Source organism: Prorops nasuta, unplaced genomic scaffold (assembly GCF_024137725.1).
Source record: "Prorops nasuta isolate Cenicafe-Biocafe unplaced genomic scaffold, Cenicafe_Pnas_1.2 PNAS00007, whole genome shotgun sequence".
Classification (NCBI taxonomy): domain Eukaryota; kingdom Metazoa; phylum Arthropoda; class Insecta; order Hymenoptera; family Bethylidae; genus Prorops; species Prorops nasuta.
In genome coordinates this window covers 7,783,275-7,803,218 of record NW_027116804.1, presented here as the reverse complement: position 1 = coordinate 7,803,218, position 19,944 = coordinate 7,783,275, and the positions used below count along the sequence as shown (strand labels likewise).

The 19,944-nt window shown below is 39.5% G+C and overlaps 1 protein-coding gene across 1 annotated transcript; it reads right to left on the bottom strand.

The window, feature by feature from the left end:
* Nucleotides 1–2,757: 2,757 nt before the first annotated feature.
* On the bottom strand, nt 2,758–4,482 carry LOC136775056 (piggyBac transposable element-derived protein 3-like). The gene has a single exon (XM_066729532.1). It carries the CDS (start codon nt 4,480–4,482, stop codon nt 2,758–2,760), a length of 1,725 nt encoding a protein of 574 aa, XP_066585629.1.
* Nucleotides 4,483–19,944: the final 15,462 nt, after the last annotated feature.

Here is a 19,944-nt window from a genome sequence, read left to right as displayed (position 1 = left end):
CGGCTCTTTTTTTTTCATTTTTTATAATTGTAGAATATTTATAGTAATCATTAATAACTTATTTGAATTGATAACGAAATAAAAATTAAATTTTTACAATATTATTTTGAGCGTAACTATGGAATATTAAAAACCCATATTTATTTTTTAATCTAAAAAATAGTGTGGCTAAGGGGATTCTATGACCGGGCGGCGAGGGGGTCAGGGTTCCGCTGGGGGAGGGGAGGTAGGGGAAATGCTCCCACTCCTTAGTGGAGGGGGAAGGGGGGATTTCCCCCACTCCTGGGTGGTGGGGGAAGCTCGGAGGTGGGGAAAAATTAATCACGTGACATCCCGGTGGTGGGGGAAAATTAAGCACGTGACACACCTGGTGGTGGGGGAAAATTAAGCGCGTGACATTACTGGTGGTGGGGGAAAATTAAGCATGTGACACACCTGGTGGTGGGAGAAAATTAAGCACGTGACATTCCTGGTGTGGGGGAAAATTAAGCACGTGATACACCTGGTGGTGGGGGAAAATTAAGCACGTGACAACCCTGGTGTTGGGGGAAAATTAAGCACGTGACAACCCTGGTGTTGGGGGAACATTAAGCACGTGACCCCCTCTCAATACCTCCTCCCTAATCACCCAAACGTGCCAGTCCTCGACGCGAGAGATAGAGAGAGAGAGAGGAGAACACATATTTTAAAATTAATTTTTTTTTATTTATGAAAGGAATTGAGGGAACGGTTAATTAAAAATACATGCAGATTTCTGGAAAAAGCCTTTCGGCATAAAAAAACCCACTTTATTATTTAAAATACATATTTTTCACAACCTTTAGGTTTTTTTTTCTAACAATCTGCAGCGAGAAAGCCGGACTGTGGCTGCAAACTTCCTCACGGGGCTCTGCGTGTTGTTATTCCCCTTGCTGATACTCGTACTATATTGATTCGTTCTTCCATCTAGAATCAAAATGGTCCACTTCGATTCTTCGGAATAAGGTCTACCTCAGGCTCCATTTGCGCAGCTTGTGTTCCCGTGACAAAAGTCTCCGTTTGCGTAGCCACATTTCTCACCTGAGACATATTTGAAAACATGTTGTTACTTTTCTTTTTCACATAGTAATAGCTATTTTTTTTAACAAAGCAAGTTTACTTACAAAAATCAGCACCTCTTTCATCCAAGAAAAAAATGTAGTAGGTACAGATGTAGTTTCACCCTCCTACTTCTTTAGATTGATCATCAAAATGTACCAAGTAAATCAGGAAAGTAGCGACTATTTAAATAAAGCAAATTTAAATGCTACCTGAAAAAAATAACGAAGTGCTAAATCCATCAATGCCAACGATCGATTAATTTTCTATGATTTTTTAATGTGTATTGAACTGTTGAAGGTTTGAGGGACTGAATGCTGCTCCTCTGAAGATATCCCGTCGAGAGAAAGTCTTTATCGGTTTCTAAAATATAAAGTTACATTTGATAAGGAGTCCATTCTTTCTTAATCAAAAAAAGGTAAACCGTTCCCTATGAATAATCTCCACATAGAGATATTTTTTCCTATTGTCTTACACCTATAGGTTACAATCGCAATGGAAATTCATCGTGAGTAAGAAAATCTTAGAAAATTACTCCTTCCAAGCATTGAAATCAAATACGATAATATAGTTTTTTTCTATTGAGTTATACTGTGATAAACCTATAGATCAATCACAATGGTAATTCATTGCAAGTAAGAAAAAAATTCTTTGAAAATTACCCTTTCCAAACATTGAAATTAAATACGCTTAACCCTTTAACGCTCAAATGGCCGGCATTTTACCGTCAACTTCAAGCTCGTGCCTTTCAATTAAAACCCTTGTGTAGAAATTATTGGAATACAGATTCTTATGTAGAAAAATTTAATCTTTCGAATAGCGTGGTCTAATTTATCAATAAGTGACTGCAAATTGGTCATTTTTAACAATAAACAAAAAAATTCCGATTTTTTAATGTTTTTAATTTTTAAGGTATTATTTTAACTATGTTCTCGGTGCTTAAGAACTTTCTAACCCATCAGGATGCGGGACCCGAAAGTTGTACTTCAAAAATATACTATGAGATACTTTAATTTGTATGGTTATCCAATCCAAAATGGCACCCGAATGCCCGAAATTTTCGCAAAATCACAGAAATATGTACTTTTGAAGTTTAGTCCAAGTTTTAGCGGGCAAAATGACTATTTTGAGTTTTGTGATAACGGATTGAATGCATATTAGCAAGCTTTGCTCACACAATTGATCTTCAAGATGGCGGCCGTGATGAGTCAGCTAAAATAAAGTATTTCCACAGCTTTATAGCCACTGTATAGTTCTCAAACCTCTTCATTCAATATTATAATGAACTATCAGAATCATTAGATCTATATTCATTATTAGATTATCAAAATTCAAAATGGCGGATCTAATATGTCCGACCAGAAACTCAAAAACAGTGTTTTAAGTAAAATAAAAAATACTACGGTATTCTACATGAAATTTTGAATCAAAATACTTACATTCATTTTCTCGCTAGAACCCGCCGTTCTCGAGTAAAAAATTATCATAGTATCAGAAATCGAAAAACGCTCTCAACGATGCACAATGTCTTTACGAAGGCAATCACGCGTTCTTTGCCTCTGATTTATTCGTAAACATCAGAGTTGTCCGATTCTCACTACGAGGAGGTGAACGCTTTTGAGAATCATTTTTTTTGTATTTTTTTTTATATTTTCTTAGATTTTCTAATTTTTTAGTTTTTTATATTCCATCCATTTGAGGATGAGCCGTCTTGAAGCATGTACCACAATAATACATGGAACAAGTACTGCAAAACTTCCGTGTACGAATTTTACAACCCTGATAGCCGCACGGCATTCGGAGCAGTTGTTTAGTTTCATGGAGTGATGATTCTGAATTCTTGCAAGACCTGCTCAAGTAATTTTTACCTACTCCCATAGCAAAATCTTTGATACTCTTTTTCACCCCCTCACCCTGATTAGCAGTATTATATACAGTCACAGCATTAGTTATGGAAGTTTGAATAAGTCGGATAAAGATTATCCATGTCCATTTCTTAGATCGTATTATCGGTCCTATTTTATTGCAACGTTGACCATGTAGATCAACTCCACCCATGAATTTATTATAAATCAAAAATGCTCTTGGAAAGTCAAGTTCTCTCTTGTCTTTTAGACTTTTTTGGCGACGTAGATCAGGGCCTATTGGTACTGCTTCAGCTGCAGTTGATAAAATAGAGACTGGTTTCGAGTCCATTACGGTTAAAAAGTTCAAACCACTATTCTGATCATGTTTCACCTCATATTTTCCTCGATCATCTTTCTTTTGAATACTATTTTTGATACCGACTCTATTTTCTCTAACTGTACCAGTAGCACATAACCCATAATTTTTCAAATGAATAAGTAAATCTGGGCTCGTAAACAAATTATCGAAATAAATATGTAGTCGATCTCTGTTACGAAGAGACACGATACTGAAAACTACTTGCAGCATATTGACAGCCACACGACTACCTAAAGCACATTTTGATAATACCCCATCCGTATCAGAATTTTTCCCACAGTAAATTTCAAAATCAAAAATGTAGCCATTGGCATTGCAGAGAGCCCATAACTTGATTCCGAACGTCACGGGCTTACCTTTTATGAACTGTTTCAAAACTGTTCGTCCATAAAACTTCAGCATCATTTCGTCTATTGACAATGCTGTTGAAAAAATGCCATTACGCATCAAATTTTTTCTAAATATATTTGTCATTTTTTTGACGCGATAGATCCTATCAGTATTGTTTCTCTCTTCAGACTTATGAAATTTGATTATTGACTTGATCTGTTCAAATCTTCTACGTGACTTTGCAGATACTATCGGTTCAGCTCTCAAATGTGGGTCCATAGACCAATAATCTCTCTGAGATAGTCTTTTATTGTATGTGGTAAATATAATAATACCAATGAATACATCAAGTTCAGTCCTTGACATTTCACACCCATTTCTTTTTATGCATTCAATGATGTAATCCTTCAGCTCGAGAGTAAAGAAGCATTCAAATAAATTTGTTGGAGTACTTTTCAATATGCTTTCTTTATCTGACTTTCTGAGAAATATCTCATTTGTGAAAGTCCTATTATGATTATATTCTCCATCGAGCCATTTATACTGGTGATCATTCTCTAATTTCTTTTGCGAACTGCTGTAACTCTTGTAAACATCATCGTAAGAGTGGACAGTAAACGTGGGTGTGGAATTGTCAACTTGCTCCGAGTCTGAATTGTCTTCTGAAGAATCTTCAAAATTTCCATTCGTTGAAATATCTGAATCAGATTCACCAGAATCATCAGCATTAGGTATAATATTAGCATTGATGAATTCTTCACGTTCGTCATACTCAAAGACCCTTGGAGCAGATGGGTTCGATCGACTGGGTCTTTCTGAATCTATAGAATTTGATTTTCTTTTAGGCATTGTGCCTTATGTACAAATCTAGATGCAATGTTTTTAGGGAAACAAATTATGCGAATCCAAGCAGCTATTAAAACCAATGTAATCAAAAGCTATCTAAATGATTTCATGAGCAAATATTTTCCTGGGATTGACTTTCACAAACGTAAAAAAGATTGCGAATCGGAAAAAAATTGTATTACGACTATGCTCTCTGGGTCTGTGTAATTCCTATTTTCCAATGTAAGATAAGATTACTTTTCAAGGATTGTGCGATATATACAAACTTGAATATAGTTTTATGAGGATAAACTTATAAAACTAACATTGTCATTATAGCTACTAAAATAATTTCGTGACCAGATGTTCTCCGAAGTTCGGCATTCAGGACAATAAGATGATTTACGAAAATAATATAAAATTTATATGAAAACTACGCGATCTTCAATAACATTTACCTTCTTGCAGTGAAAATCGGAAAACTCTAAACAAGAATGCGTGATAGCAAAGTTTGGAAACGAATTGTCGATTTCTGCTACTATGATAATTTTTTACTCGAGAACGGCGGGTTCTAGCGAGAAAATGAATATAAGTATTTTGATTCAAAATTTCATGTAGAATACCGTAGTATTTTTTATTTTACTTAAAACACTGTTTTTGAGTTTCTGGTCGGACATATTGGATCCGCCATTTTGAATTTTGATAATCTAATAATGAATATAGATTTAATGATTCTGATAGTTCATTATAATATTGAATAAAGAGGTTTGAGAACTATACAGTGGCTATAAAGCTGTGGAAATACGTTATTTTAGCTGACTTATCACGGCCGCCATCTTGAAAATCAATTGTGTGAGCAAAGCTTGCTAATATGCATCCAATCTGTTATCACAAAACTCAAAATAGTCATTTTGCCCGCTAAAACTTGGACTAAACTTCAAAAGTACATATTTCTGTGATTTTGCGAAAATTTCGGGCATTCGGGTGCCATTTTGGATTGGATAACCATACAAATCAAAGTATCTCATAGTATATTTTTGAAGTACAACTTTCGGGTCCCGCATCCTGATGGGTTAGAAAGTTCTAAAGCACCGAGAACATAGTTAAAAAAATATCTTAAAAATAAAAAACATTAAAAAATCGGTATTTTTTTAGTTTATTGTTAAAAATGACCAATTTGCGGTGACTTATTGATAAATTAGACCATGCTATTCGAAAGATTAAATTTTTCTACTTAAGAATCTGTATTCCAATAATTTCTACACACGGGTTTTAATTGAAAGGCACGAGCTTGAAGTTGACGGAAAAATGCCGGCCATTTGAGCGTTAAAGGGTTAACATACGATAATATCGTTCGTATAAAAAGTCAGTCTGTAAAACGAGAGCTGCATAGCAGTACCACGGGTGCTTGACGTATTAAGAAGAAATAAGTGTGTGATTAAACGCATTATAAAAAAATATATATATATAAGTGTATCAGAAACTTGTTTGTTACATAAAAAAGGTAAGGATATTTTTTTTTCATTCGATTAGTACAAGCATTATTTAAATGATTTTTTAACTAATAAGACTAATCAATTTTTTTTCATAGAGATAAAAATGAATTTAAATAAAATCAGTACATTGGGAAGCGTTATTCCAAAGAATTTCGTGAAATTAGATAGCTTGACGGAAAATCAAGAGTACGAAATTTCCGAAGTGGAAAAAATTTAAACAAAATATGGAATTAAAATCATTGTAAAGCTGTCGACTGCCGATTGGATATTCTTGCCTGGGAGAATGGCAAAATTGGGGGAAGATACCGAGGAGCTGCAGCAGCTGCAAAAGGCTGCAACTTCCAATAATTTAATAATGATATACAAAGGAGGAAAATATCACAACGTGGAATTTAAGACTAGAGTTTAAGAATAATTGATAGGTATTTTGTATTAATAAAAGACAATGTATAAATTTGTTGTTTATTATATATTTATTTAATAAAAAATTGTTTTCTTATTTTTAACTTACATTTCTAACAATATTAGTAAGAGGATTAAATTGTACAATTTTATCGTGTATGATTAAACAATAGGCTGTAGTATTATCTGATATGATTTTCATACACTCGATCTCGAGTTTGACGTCGACCGTGCCGGTTTTTATGGACTCGTTCTGATGCGAGCAGTTGATGACGAAGAGCGCGGTCTGTACGTCAAAAAGTCCGTATAGTCGAGCATGGGTCTCGCGAGTTTCTCACCAGCGTAATAGGTGGTGAAAAACTTTACATACATGTCGTAGAGGACGGAATAGTGGGATTTCGTGATATCAGTGTCGAGACGATCGTACGGATATGTTTGAAATCGGAAGGAGCAAAAATGCTGAGAAGTAGATTCCACATTTTCTGCTATATCTCCCTTTCTCTCTTGCGCTCACAGTAGACGGCTAGACCGACAGCGTCTAGCCGCTCTATCTGTCTTTATCTCTCCGCGGCGCGCTTGCGCTTCTTCTGGCCCTGGCGCGTCACGGCCGCGAAAGCGACCCTACTTGCGCGCTTGGCCACAAGGTTGCCAGCGCCCGCAGCAGCTCTATCGCTGGCAAGTTTAGTGTCGCGCAATTACTTAGATGGGTCCTTGATAAGGACCCATCGCAGCCAAACCGCTCAGCAGCAGCTTCCGCCGCAGCAACCGAGCACCGCTGAATTTTTGACGCCTTATCGGCAACACCCGCCTCACCGGCTTTTTTGACGCCTCCACCAAGGCCACAACGAGCGCCTCCACCGGCGAACTCTTCTGGGTAGATTCTTGTGGTAAGTATTACCCAACCACCCATCGCCTACCAAGAGGGGACTACCCCTCTGTGGCACTCTCCTCCCTCCTAAGGGACAGTTCTCCGGGGACTTCCCGGGAGAAATTAAACCCTCTCCTTCCCCTCCACACTGCCTCGGAGGACTACCTTGGACCCTGTGTTCCGAACCTCCAATCCAGGGCTCTCGACAGAGTCGGGTAGTGGGAGGGGTAGATTCACCCTAGGGGTTGGGGTGGCTCGGAGCCACTAGAGCTCGTGGAGAAGGAGGCTGCGGGGTAAGGGGACTTCCCCTTCCCTAAACCACTTCTCTACCCTTGCTTCCTCCTGTAGCTGGGGATTTGTCTGGGGAATACCCCAGGGAAATTGTCCAGCTCGGGAGTTTATTGCTCCGCGTTCCTTTCTGGGGAATTATAGTTTCTAGGGTTCTTGGGAATCTTCTTCCGCAGAAATTCCCTAGGACTTGACGGGAACAAATTCCCTAGGAATTCGATAATTAAGTATAGCGGTTATTTTGTATATATTTTTTGTAAATTTTGTACAATATTATTTATTGAATAAATCTTCCTTTTATCTTTAACTGTGTCTTTGCCAATTTTATTTTAAGAACAACAAACCTTCCTCTCTGACCACAGGACTGGACACTACTTGGGCACTGTTTCGCATAGGATGCGATTCAGAATTCAGATATAGTTTGACATCGAGCACTTTGCAATGACTGAAGTTGAGCACATCCTCGTATTGATTACTCTTTTTGTTTGTTCTGAACGCCAGAATGACGTATCGCGGCTTCTCCAATTGCGTAGACACTTTCACGGACCACGTGTGCCGCTGCGACTTGGAAAGTAGCGGATACTCGTAAAGTTCCCAGGCGCGAAAAGCGAGTGACAGACTCTTGTCCTGCTCGACGATACTCAGAAATTGGAGTTTCGTAATTTCGTTCAGAGTTACATGGGGTATTCTCCATTGCACTCGTAGCAGCTTGATCGACGAATTGGTGATTTTGACTGATGAGTAAATGGCATTTGTATCGTCGCGCGCGCGAATGAGAACGAGCTCGTGACGCGCGTTAACGACGACTCGCCGATAATCCTCGCAGAATCCCAGCAGCATTTTCAGGGCACGCAAAAGCTGAAATTCTTAACAACCTCCTTGAGCCGGTCTTTGGCCATTGCGACGAACCATCCGGAATGACGTAGACTGGCGCTCTTCTCGGTGCTCAGGGAAACGAGATTCTTCAGAGTGCTGGTAAACCGACGTTTCTGAATCGGTCGATCTCGATACCGTTCAATTCATAACAAATCTCGTCGAAGAGAAAAGTCGTAGAATTGCAGTCGAGCGTAACTATATCCTCGTTGTTGGCACTCGCGTCACGTGTGCCCTCCACCAGTTGACCCTCGACGTAGAGATAACTCTCGCAAGGCAGAAGTATTAAATCTTGCTGCTGTATGGGAAAGCGAATTTCGTCGCTGTTCGCCAACGAGGCGATCGCATACGGATTGTAGGCATGCATCTCCATTTTGGTTATGCAATTGTCGTAGGTCAGCGGTTCGGTGAGGTTCAAAGGATCTGCCATTGTTCCACTATGTTCTTCCACCCAATCTCTTCACGGTGAATCCCAATGATTGTAAAAATTCTATATTTCTTCTCGTTAGCAAGAAGCTCCTCTTGTCGCGATTCCTGCTTTCACTCTGAACCGGTGTATTCGACTCCACGTAGGACGAATGACTAGCGAACGTTTCATCCAGTTACACCGCTTTATAATCCTCGTTACTTTTGTAAATTAACATTTCTTAATGTGTAATCTTATTGTAATTTCTTCACGTCCAAAATCTACGAGACGATCGTCCTGATCGAGGATACGTAACGTGAGACGGTCGATTAATCTGACGATGACCGGTAGATAAATGACGGTTTTCGGTGCCTCCGAGATTTTATAGCCCTGTGGTACGCTGGGAAAGGGCTCGTGAATAATGTGTCGGGGTCTACCGTTGGTGTAGGCACCACCCGCAATGTTGCACTCGATGCGTAGAATATTTGTTTTGACAATGTTCACGGTATCGTCGGATTCAGCCTGGGCGTTCGGTTGGATCACACGATTCGACGAGAAGCCCAGTAGTGAGCCAATGTTATTTGGTTTTCCAAAGTCAATCGAATATTTACAAAATATTTCACTCTTCAGTGTATTATTATTCGCTCGTAGAAGAATAACGCTGTTAATGTCGTCTTTAATTTCGTGTCTCACAAAAATATGAGACTGCAAAAACTCATTTATTGCACTCAATTCGTAACAGCCTCTGGGTATCGTCAGTACCTTATCGTTATCGTAGTAAAACTTATTATTCGTCTCGTCCATATTGGCTATCGAGTTGAACGTTTGCATGTCCACGAGACCGATCTCGTAGCGATCATCTTGCAGAGAGATCGGGGGAAAGAAATCTGAAGTTAATACTGATTTACGATCTGATAATGTCACGGTGAAAGACATTTTTCAAAGTATCTGTTCTCGCAGGAATTTAACGCACAACTGACCGCAATTCCTTTAACGTTCGATTGATATTGATCATGATTGTAGTAGATTGTAATGTTAGGACCAAAGTAACTCACACATTCTTTCGGCGGTTTCAAATTTCCAAAGGAATCGAAATATACGACGATGTCGTTACGCTTGACTTAGGCTACCCAGTGGGTACCAGGGCCGCACTGATCGTCGAAATTCACGATCGCGCACTCTTTGTACCGCGGCCCGTCGAGCGGCAGAGATGTGCGCATAAAGACTCCACGGAAATGTGGTATTCGTTGGCAGATGCGTGCAAATTGTATGTTACTAGTAGCACCAGAATCTGGGAGAGCTTGTACATTGCGACGAAATTTCCCCTCATTCATTTTCTTCCCGCTCCTCTTCTCCGACCGTTTTTTTTTTGTTGTTTTTTTTATACCTCTACGATTCCCCTCTCCAACGATTCGCTTGTACGGTTTCATATAAAGACTTCGACCTCTCTCGCGCTTTGCCGACGCTTCCATCGTGCGATTGTGACGTTGCATTTCATGCAACCGTTCTCTCTCAGCTTTTGCACGGTTTACACCCCTCGCTATACCCGATGTTCCACCTGCCAGTGCTCCGACTGCACCTAGCAGTGGGAGTATTGGTATTATATACCGCCCCGTTTCCTCGGCACTCGAATTCTTCTCTTCCTCATAGTGGTACCAATTTTTTTCTTGTTGTTCTTTTTTTTAGCCGCTACTGCTTTCTTCATCGCGACAATATTATTATTATGTAATCCCAAGCCAAGTTTACGCTTAGCATTCATCGATCCCCATACGGCTGTGCCGACCGCGCGTTCACCCAAGGTCGCGTCTCTTGCGGTAATACGTTCACGCGCTCTCCTCACTATCACTTTATCGGCCTGATGACGCTCCGGTAGATCCTCGTTGTGCCAATATGCTAAGTCGTGATCGAGGCAGGCCTCGTCCAGCGGATTTATACCACGATCGCCGCGCACCAATCTTTCACGTAGTCGAGTGCCGGGCCCGCAATAATTGTAACCGGGCACGTGCAGCTCAAATGGCAAATTTTTTTAAAACTTTATAGAAGAACGATACAGACATTTAGAGCAACTGCTTTATTTTTTCTCTCTCTCTTCTTGCTGACAAACGTAACAGTCTTTCATCCATCTCGGTGGTCCGTCGTGGTGAGTAGTATTAGGTAGATTGTAGTGTTGCAAGCAATATTGATATTGCTGCACATCCGAGTCCGCGCGAATGTGCCGAGGTAATCTTTCCCACACACTCGCGATACTATCTGAAAGTACTCGAGCAATACGATCTTCGGTATGTGTTCGAGCTGATGATTCGTCAAGTTCTGCAGGGAATCGACGACTACGACTAGCATGAACGCCATCATAATGGCAACTGACCGAATAGTTCCGTAATTCGCGAAATATAAATGAACGATACAGCTATGTCAGAAAGTTAATAGCGAGGATGCATTTCGTGAAGCACGTGCCGACTATTCGCGTGACAAATTTGGATGCTCACAATGCTACCACGCAAATAAAAAAACGTCACGGATCACTATTACCATCTACTATACGCTGCATAGTTTGCGGTCCGTCGAATTGCGGTAAGACAAACGTGCTGCTGAGCCACATAGAGAGTCCGCACGGTGTGAGATTCGAAAACCTGTACGTCTACTCGAAGTCGCTGCAGCAACCGAAGTATCGATATCTGGAACAGCTTCTGCAGGACATGGAGGAAATTGGTTACTTTCAATTTTCAAACAATTGCGAGGTTGTGAACGTCGCGGATGCAAAGCCGAATTCCATTTTCATATTCGACGATGTGGCCAACGACAAGCAGGACAATATAAGGGACTACTTTTGCATGGGTAGACATTCCAACATCGATTGCTTCCATCTCTGTCAGACTTATGCGAAAATCCCAAAGCATCTGATACGAGATAACGCAAACTTGCTAATAATATTTAAGCAGGATGGAACTAATCTGAAGCATATTTTCAACGATCACGTCAACAGTGATATGTCGTATGAGAAATTTCTCACATTGTGTTCGAACTGTTGGTGTCGCGATTACGGTTTCTTAGTAATAGACAAGGATAGCTCTCTGAAGAACGGTCGATATAGCATAGGTTTCAACGAGTACTCCACGATCGAGTGAACGGCCTTGAGGGTCAGTTTTGATCGACGAACAGGTCGGTCGGATCTGTTAAGAAACCGCGTCAGTTGATAATCGAGTGCCAGTTTGAACAGGTCGGTTGGATCTGTTAAAAACCGTGTCAGTTAGATCGGTTTATAACTGTTTTAAACAAAACCCCACCTTCAAAACAGCATCGCGATGGATGAAAAATCGCTTCTGAAGAGGATCGCCAAGACGAGCGAGGTCATTCGCGACAAGCATCGTGCCTTGAAATCGGAGAAGGCGATAATGGAGAGCAGTTTGAGCGAGACATTCAAGCCGATAGTCGAACCATTGAAAAAAATTGTTTCGCAAACGGAGGATAGTGATAACATAAATAATAATAATTCTTTTTTCAAATACAACGATAAATTGAGAAGGGGAGCCTACTTCACATCGAAACCGCATCGAGTTGCTAAAAGAGCGAAGAATCTTAGTAGTAGTGATGAAACTATTACGAATCAATAGGATTTCATGACCGACGACGAGTCTTCTATAACCGATCAATCGTCGCCCGATTCAAAAAAAAGTTTGCTAGATAAATTAAATATTGATGAAAACAAGGAACCAGCCTTGTTACAATATGCCTTTCAATATAATCGAATACATCCGATCCCTGGCAAGTATATTAAATTACTTCTGAGCGATAGGGAAAACTTGATTGATCGTGCTTTTGGACCTCGTTATGAAAAAGAACAACTGACGCTTGGTAGGTGTAAATTTGATATTAGTCATGAAGGAGATATTATTCTCGATAAGACGCTATACACCGGTATAGTAGGTACTTATGAACTAGTTTTCATGAGAGAACCCAATCGAGCTATTATAAAACCCGACGATTTGAAACAATATATGAGTATTCTCAATCAAACTAAGGCGCATAAACTGTTAAACGATAGTTTAAAACAAACCAAGGGTAATAAAGGTGTAAAATATACAGAAATTATGAAACCATTGCTATTGGGAAAACCAATGTTACCGCCTGATCGGTTACCATCAACATCAGGCGCCAGTAAAGCGTCAACATCATCATCAAAAAAAATAGGGGTAAAGGTCTTATGCGTGTCACCGAGGGACCAATTAACTACGTACATTGGAACGATCCTAATGAATTGATCGAACTTTTGAGACTTCTGATCGCATCGGTGGCTGCCGGTAATACGAGTCATCACCACGAGATACAGTCGATAATCGAGGAGTTGCGTGACGAGGATCTTATCGTATAAAGAAAGTTGCACGTTATATTTTTATCTCAGTGTAATATCAACGTCTTTCGGTAGCACGTGGTAAAAGAAAAAAATTAAATGTCTGATTCCTGCTGTTGTGAAATTTGCATTTGTTTAACATACATCGTAGACTGTATACTCTCGGCATTACGAGCCATCAAAAAGAGGAATAATAATAACGAGGAACAAGAGACTGATTTTTGAAAAAAAAAGTGACAGTAGTGCATTTATTTTGAAATGTCGCTAAATAAATTTGGAATTGGACTGGATGGTGAGAGTAGGAAACACTTTCACGAACCAAATTTAGAATATTTACTGCTTGAATTTAAACAATATTTGACAATGACATTGAATAAACATAATGAACAATTTGAGAAAAAGATGAACCTAATTTTGTAAACAATGTGTGAAAAAATTGGTGAGAAATTGAGTAAGCAAGATCTGATACTTGAAACAGATGGAACTATCACTGTTAATTTATAAGAATCGTTGATCAGGACAAGAGTCTATTTTTTTTGGAAAAAAAAATGAGCAAAGAAAAGATACAGTTGGTGGAGGAGCTCCATGCACCGGCGAGGATAAATTTTCCACGCAGAAGAGTCATCGTGCGCGGCTTCGACGATCTCTGGCAGGCCGATCTTGTTGATATGCGCAATTACGTCGATGCGGGTTACCAGTACATTCTCACTGTAATCGATACCCTCTCGAGATACGCTTGGTCGGTGGCATTAAAGACCAAGAGCGGCAGATAAGTGACGACGGCAATGACGGGAATCCTAAAGACCGGCAGATGCCCGAAAAATTTACAGACCGACAACGGCAAGGAGTTTTACAACAGTGACTTTCAGGCATTGATGAAGAAACGCGGAATAAATCACTACTCGGCTAACAGCGTGATGAAAGCGTCGATAGTCGAGCGCTGAAATCGTACGTTGAAGACGGAAATGTGGAAACGATTTACGCTGAACGGCAATTACAAGTGGCGCGCAATACTGCAAGAGTTGGTGGATGCGTACAATGCGCGAAAGCATCGTACCACAGGAATACGTACCGTGGATGTGAAACCCAAACATGCAGATAAGCTACTCAAAACAGTATACAGTCATATCAAGGTCGCAGGTCGTGCCAAGTTCAAAGTCGGCGATTTCGTACGAAATAGTAAATACAAGCAGATGTTCGCCAAAGGCTACACGCCAAATTGGACGACCGAAATATTCGAGGTGGCGAAAGTGCAGAGGACCAATCCCGTTACGTATCTCCTCAAGGATTCCAGGGGTACGGAACTGTTGGGTGGATTTTACGAATACGAGCTTTCGAAAACTATCAATCCCGATGTGTATCTGGTGGAGAGAGTATTGCGCAGAAAGGGCGATAAAGTATCGTTAAGTGGCTGGGATTCGACAGGACGCACAATTCCTGGATAAATAAGAACAATGTTTTATAAGAACAATATCTTAAAGGAACTTTTATTAAGATGTATCATTACTAAAAATATATGTATTCTTAAAATAAATAAATAAATTATTCTTTTAGACTATAATGTCCCCAGGGTAGAGTCGCCGCGGTGCCGGGTGTAACGAAACGCTTGTCGTCGTACGGACTGAGGGCGACCTTTCTCTGACTGATCGAGAAAACTTGGTGCAGCTTCGATCGAATTAAATTTTGATTGCGAGATTGTACGGTGAAATTATCCAAACAATCCTTGTAGTCGTCAAATGTTATATTTCTATCGATAACGTAACCTTTGACACCCTTGGCTTTTTTAACAATTCTCGTGAAGGCCTACACCTTGAAAGTATACATTTTTGCCCTCAGTCCTACGAACTCGGTCATGATACGACCATTGTTCTCATCCTTCATTAGACCAGGGATCTTTTTGTTGACGCGTGGCAAGTCATACTGATTATCGTCAGGATAATCGCTGGTGTCGAATCGCGCGAGATCGGGTTTCATGTACGAGTAAACGTCGTCGCACTCGACACTGTATATCAGACTGTCCGTGTCGATATACATCGCTCTACATTCACTGCCGAATGTAGGAAGCATATAGTCATAGTGAAATTCATACAAGCAAATTTTTGAAATATCTAAAATACTCATTCCCACGTAAATGGGTTTATCAAATTTCGGGGACAATTTCGATAACTGAATTGCGACCAAATTCTCATTGAAAATCGCGAGACTGTGAAAATCGGTTTGGAAATCAGGGTTTCCGCCCCGTATCTTCCCTCCCACTTGGTTACTTGCCTCACGTTCTCCATTGTTTTACCGGAAACCGCGTTGTTCATCAACTTGAAAAGATGCTCCTCAAATTCGTTAGTGGACGCGGTGCGCAAACGCGTGTTCAGCTCGATGTAATCGCGTAGCCAGGTGAACTGCTGAAACTTTAAACTGCGATGTATACGCTTCAGTACAAGTCCATTACGCATACTTTGTTGCAGAGCGCGATAATGTATTACGTAACAAGTCTTATCGTTTAAAGTACCCAGCAGCTTCTCCTGGCTCACGCCTGGCGGTTTTTCACGCACCATACAGAATGGTAGGTCCACGTGTTTGTCGTGAAGCTCGCGCGGATACTCCAAATCGACTTCCAAAATATAACCCTTGGCCTGATCCGAGGGTATAGCGGAGACATCGAGATTGGTTGCGTCCTCGATCCATCGGAATCCATGGGTGGTCAGCGGCTGACACATTGCCCAACCATATAGATTGTTTACGTCGTAATACATGAGATATTTCGGCGGTTCCGCCGGATCGTAGTCCAGCATGTACCGATTGTTGGCCCTCTCGTAGCGATGGGAGCACTGACTCAAACCACCGCGTATACCGCGCTCTACGAACAGCAACATATCCACGTCCGTGAAAAGCTCCAGCCTGATTCCCGTATGCTTCAACATCGCGTCCCAGGTGAAGCCTGGAAGCGTATATTAATGGGCTGGTTCCAAGTTTTAATTTAGCATGCAACTATCGCGAAAACTTTCGAAAACGTCGGTCAACAATAGGACATCGGTTTTCAAGTACAGGTCACTGTACTCCCCAAGTGTGCGCATCTGGAATTTGGTCCATACCTCTACGGCATGATTGTATACTTCCTCGCTGATATCGCTGTCGGTCAGTCTGTTGCGAAACGACTGGCGCCGTGGTAAAGCCGTCTCTTCCAATCGAGCCGTACTATCTATATAGTTGTAAGGAAAAATACCTTTCCTCGCAAGCAAGTTAAACTGCTCGACGCTCAAGTCCGAAAATTGTGACCTTAAATTTGTCAGCTGAGATTCTGTCAAGTACGAGCTCAATTTGTCCAAACTGGAGGCCATAAATTTGAACGAATCTATAAATCTCAGCCTTATATTATAATTTCGCAATTATTTGGTGTATGAAATGTATTTTTCCTTATGTATAGGCAGCAGATATACCGATCCCTCGTACAAATTAACGATCGCCTCGAGAATAAAATGCGAGTCATAGCCGGAAAAATTGTGGAAAATAACTGGAATCACATGCGAATCTTTAAAATTTAAATTACAATTATTGTGAGCCGGTTCTCTGTATCTGCCGGTCAGATGATCGTGATCGCGAATTCGAAGTTGATTCGGAAGAAACGGCTTTTTGCATATTTGACAATTGGGGTCATTATAGTGACGCGATTGTTCGCTAATACTAAGATTAATCATGGGCACGATAGTACCCAGTTTCTCGCTCGCGATGCGCGCAATCACCTCGAGCTCGCGTACGAACCATTCGATGCAGTCGGCACCCCGATGAGCATCGTATCTCGAGAGTGACGCATCGCGAGTACTTTTCAAATAATAACCAACACTTATAGGTTCATGTTTCTGATAAATATTACTATTGTTCGATTGTTCAACTTTTGATAATATGCACTCGAGATCCGCGTATACGACGAATGGCACTCTTTCCCCATTTTTGATGTTTTGAAGGAAACCCAACGATCCTCGGACTCTCTTGGTAGCATTAAGCAGAGCTTATCGTTGAGCTGCGCGCAATCCTGCTCATGCGACTCGAGCCTCTCCACTGTGCGAAGGTAGTTGAGACATCTAAAAAAAAAGAAAAATAATATAAAACATATGCAGTTATATTTGTATTATTATTAATACATACATATCGCATATATAATGTGCTATTTAGCTCTTGGTGAATTGGCTTCGCACTAGTCTCGAAAGATTCCTTATGCACATAAAATGTGCAGCTCCCTGTTCATCGTTGACGAGAAGAAGATTAGCATGCCTCGATCTCTTCTTCTTCGTCATCTGAAGAGGTACAATTCTGATTTTTGCGTCGATATTTTGCTCTTCATTCTCCAAGGTAAAGATGTTGACCGACACGTCATTATCCGTCACGAATTTCGAGATCTCTTTTAGCGTAATCGGAAAGGTTATGCTACCGACGTCTAAAACAGTCCGAAAATGTGGATAAGAGGACGTGCGCTTTGGATTGGCCGTAGGTTTAGCCGGATAGATTGCCACCGTCACGGACCACGCGAAACATGCATTATCACTGGTTTCTGAATTTATCAGAGCTTTCCTACTTGCGATAGGAGGTGGCAGAGTAATTCTACAACCAGCGTGCAACGGGTTAAAACGATTAATGTTAATCAGTAAATAATGGATTTTTTGTAAAGCCCATCTACTATTACTCTCTTGAAATTCACTTAATTTTTTCATAACAACGTCTAAAATATTTTTACTATACCAATCACTAAAATTATCAGTTTTATACAATATTGCGTTAGTCGTACTAATGTTTTTTTCATCACTATTGTCCTTGCAGATGAATTTTCCGTTAAATACACAATTAACCTTAACACTACTTGCACTAATAAATACCTTATTTATACGCACACGCATTAATACTTCCGCATCTACTAAAAAATCCTTCAGCTCTATATAATTACTATTAACTACCATTCCGCTGCTTATTCGACTTCGAAACGCCGAATCAAGCTCCTCCCAGATAAGTCCTTGTACGTCATTGCTACAACCAGCATCTGATTTAATATAATTCAGTTCACTCTGCGCTCGTAGCAATAGACACTTTATACACGCGATTTATGCGAAATTCTTTTGACGCGTTCCAACGGGGAAAGCTCGATCCGCGTTGCTCAATCGTCGAATATGCTCGCGACATTCCAGTACAAATGCATCATATTCGTTAGCACTATTAATTGTAAAAAATTTTCCACGTAAATCAGTAGACATTTTTGTTTTTTTAAAAAAATAAAATTTTATGATTCTGTCATACGGTAGACAACAACAATAAAGTAATAATTGTGAATGCATATCTAGCGAAAAGTAACGCTCATATATAGCGAATAGAAAATGGGAGTAGGGGTGATATACACATCCCATTGTTTCGTCCGAAATGAAATCGATATTGTTTGAAAGATGACTGGATGATATCTTCTAATAACTATAGGATAGGAGATCTCTAGTAGACTAAATAACGTTTAGAATAATTGGTAGAAAATCTGTTTATTTTACTCGGATTAATACAGAATGTGAATATATACACGCGATAAAGATCGCTCACTGAGTATAGAGCAAGAACCACCCATAAAGAAACCTACACATTAGGCAATCCCAACCTTGGCAAAAGGTAACAGGACATTTGGCCTAAAAATTTTCGGGGGTAGAGTATACCCTCTATAAAATGATGTGATTATGACTAAAGTTTGCGCAGCTCACGTGCTCCTCTAGCGTACGATATAGTAAACAGAATTCATAATCTGGCAACATAGGACTGAAGTGACAGAATGACAGATGTAGGTTATTACTGGGTTGATAATGTATATATTTGTCAGGTTAGTAATAAATTTCTTATTAAAGTATATATTTGTATTTTAAAGAAAGCGATGCTTTGTGTAACATGTTTGTTATAGGTACCATGTAGGATTTTTCCACTTGTCCACTGAAATATAATGAAAAGGAGTGATACGTGTATGTAATAGCATTACTGTAACATCATTATCATTTTATTTCTACATTACACATTAAGAAAGATGTCTCTTTTCATTTTGAAAAAATGATCATAGTTGCAGGAAGGATTCAAAGAGCATTTCTATGTACAGCAAAGAAGGAACCATTTTGCTCAACGTGTCCTACGATGGCAGGTCCTTACAGAATGGGTTCACTTATTGGAAAGTATAAAGTAATTTAAGTCAGAGCCTGTAAAATGATTTTTATATATAGAGGAAAAAGTGTAATTAGACTCTATAATATTTAGGAAAGTGATTATAAGCATTAATTACACCAGTAATAAAATAAAAAAATTAAATTCATCTAATACTTATTTACTTTCTTTCAGTTGATGGTGAGAAAGAAATTGGACGAAACTAGACAACGCTCCTTTTATAGACTGCTATCATAATATTGATTGTGGTTCTTGAAGATTTTGAGAAATTACCTCTAGCAATTCCTACTCTTAACTCATTCACTGTCAGCTTCATAAAGTTTGTTTTTTTGAAGTTGGACAAAATATTATATTTAATTAATTGGAGATGGTAGAATGTTGGAAGAAATAGGTCAGATTTAATCTTAATGTTTTGAAGTGTGCTAAAAATAATTCTCCACTTCAGCAAATGTATCTATAAGTTTCATTCTAATAGGAAGGTTGTATTTACTAAGTGTAAGCATTTTTAAAATAATAATGAAATTGAATTAATATAATACTAAAATACATAACACACACATATGCACGAATATTTAAAGTAATTTCTATATAAATAACCTTTATAATACTATAAATTTCATAAAATATATTAAGAAAT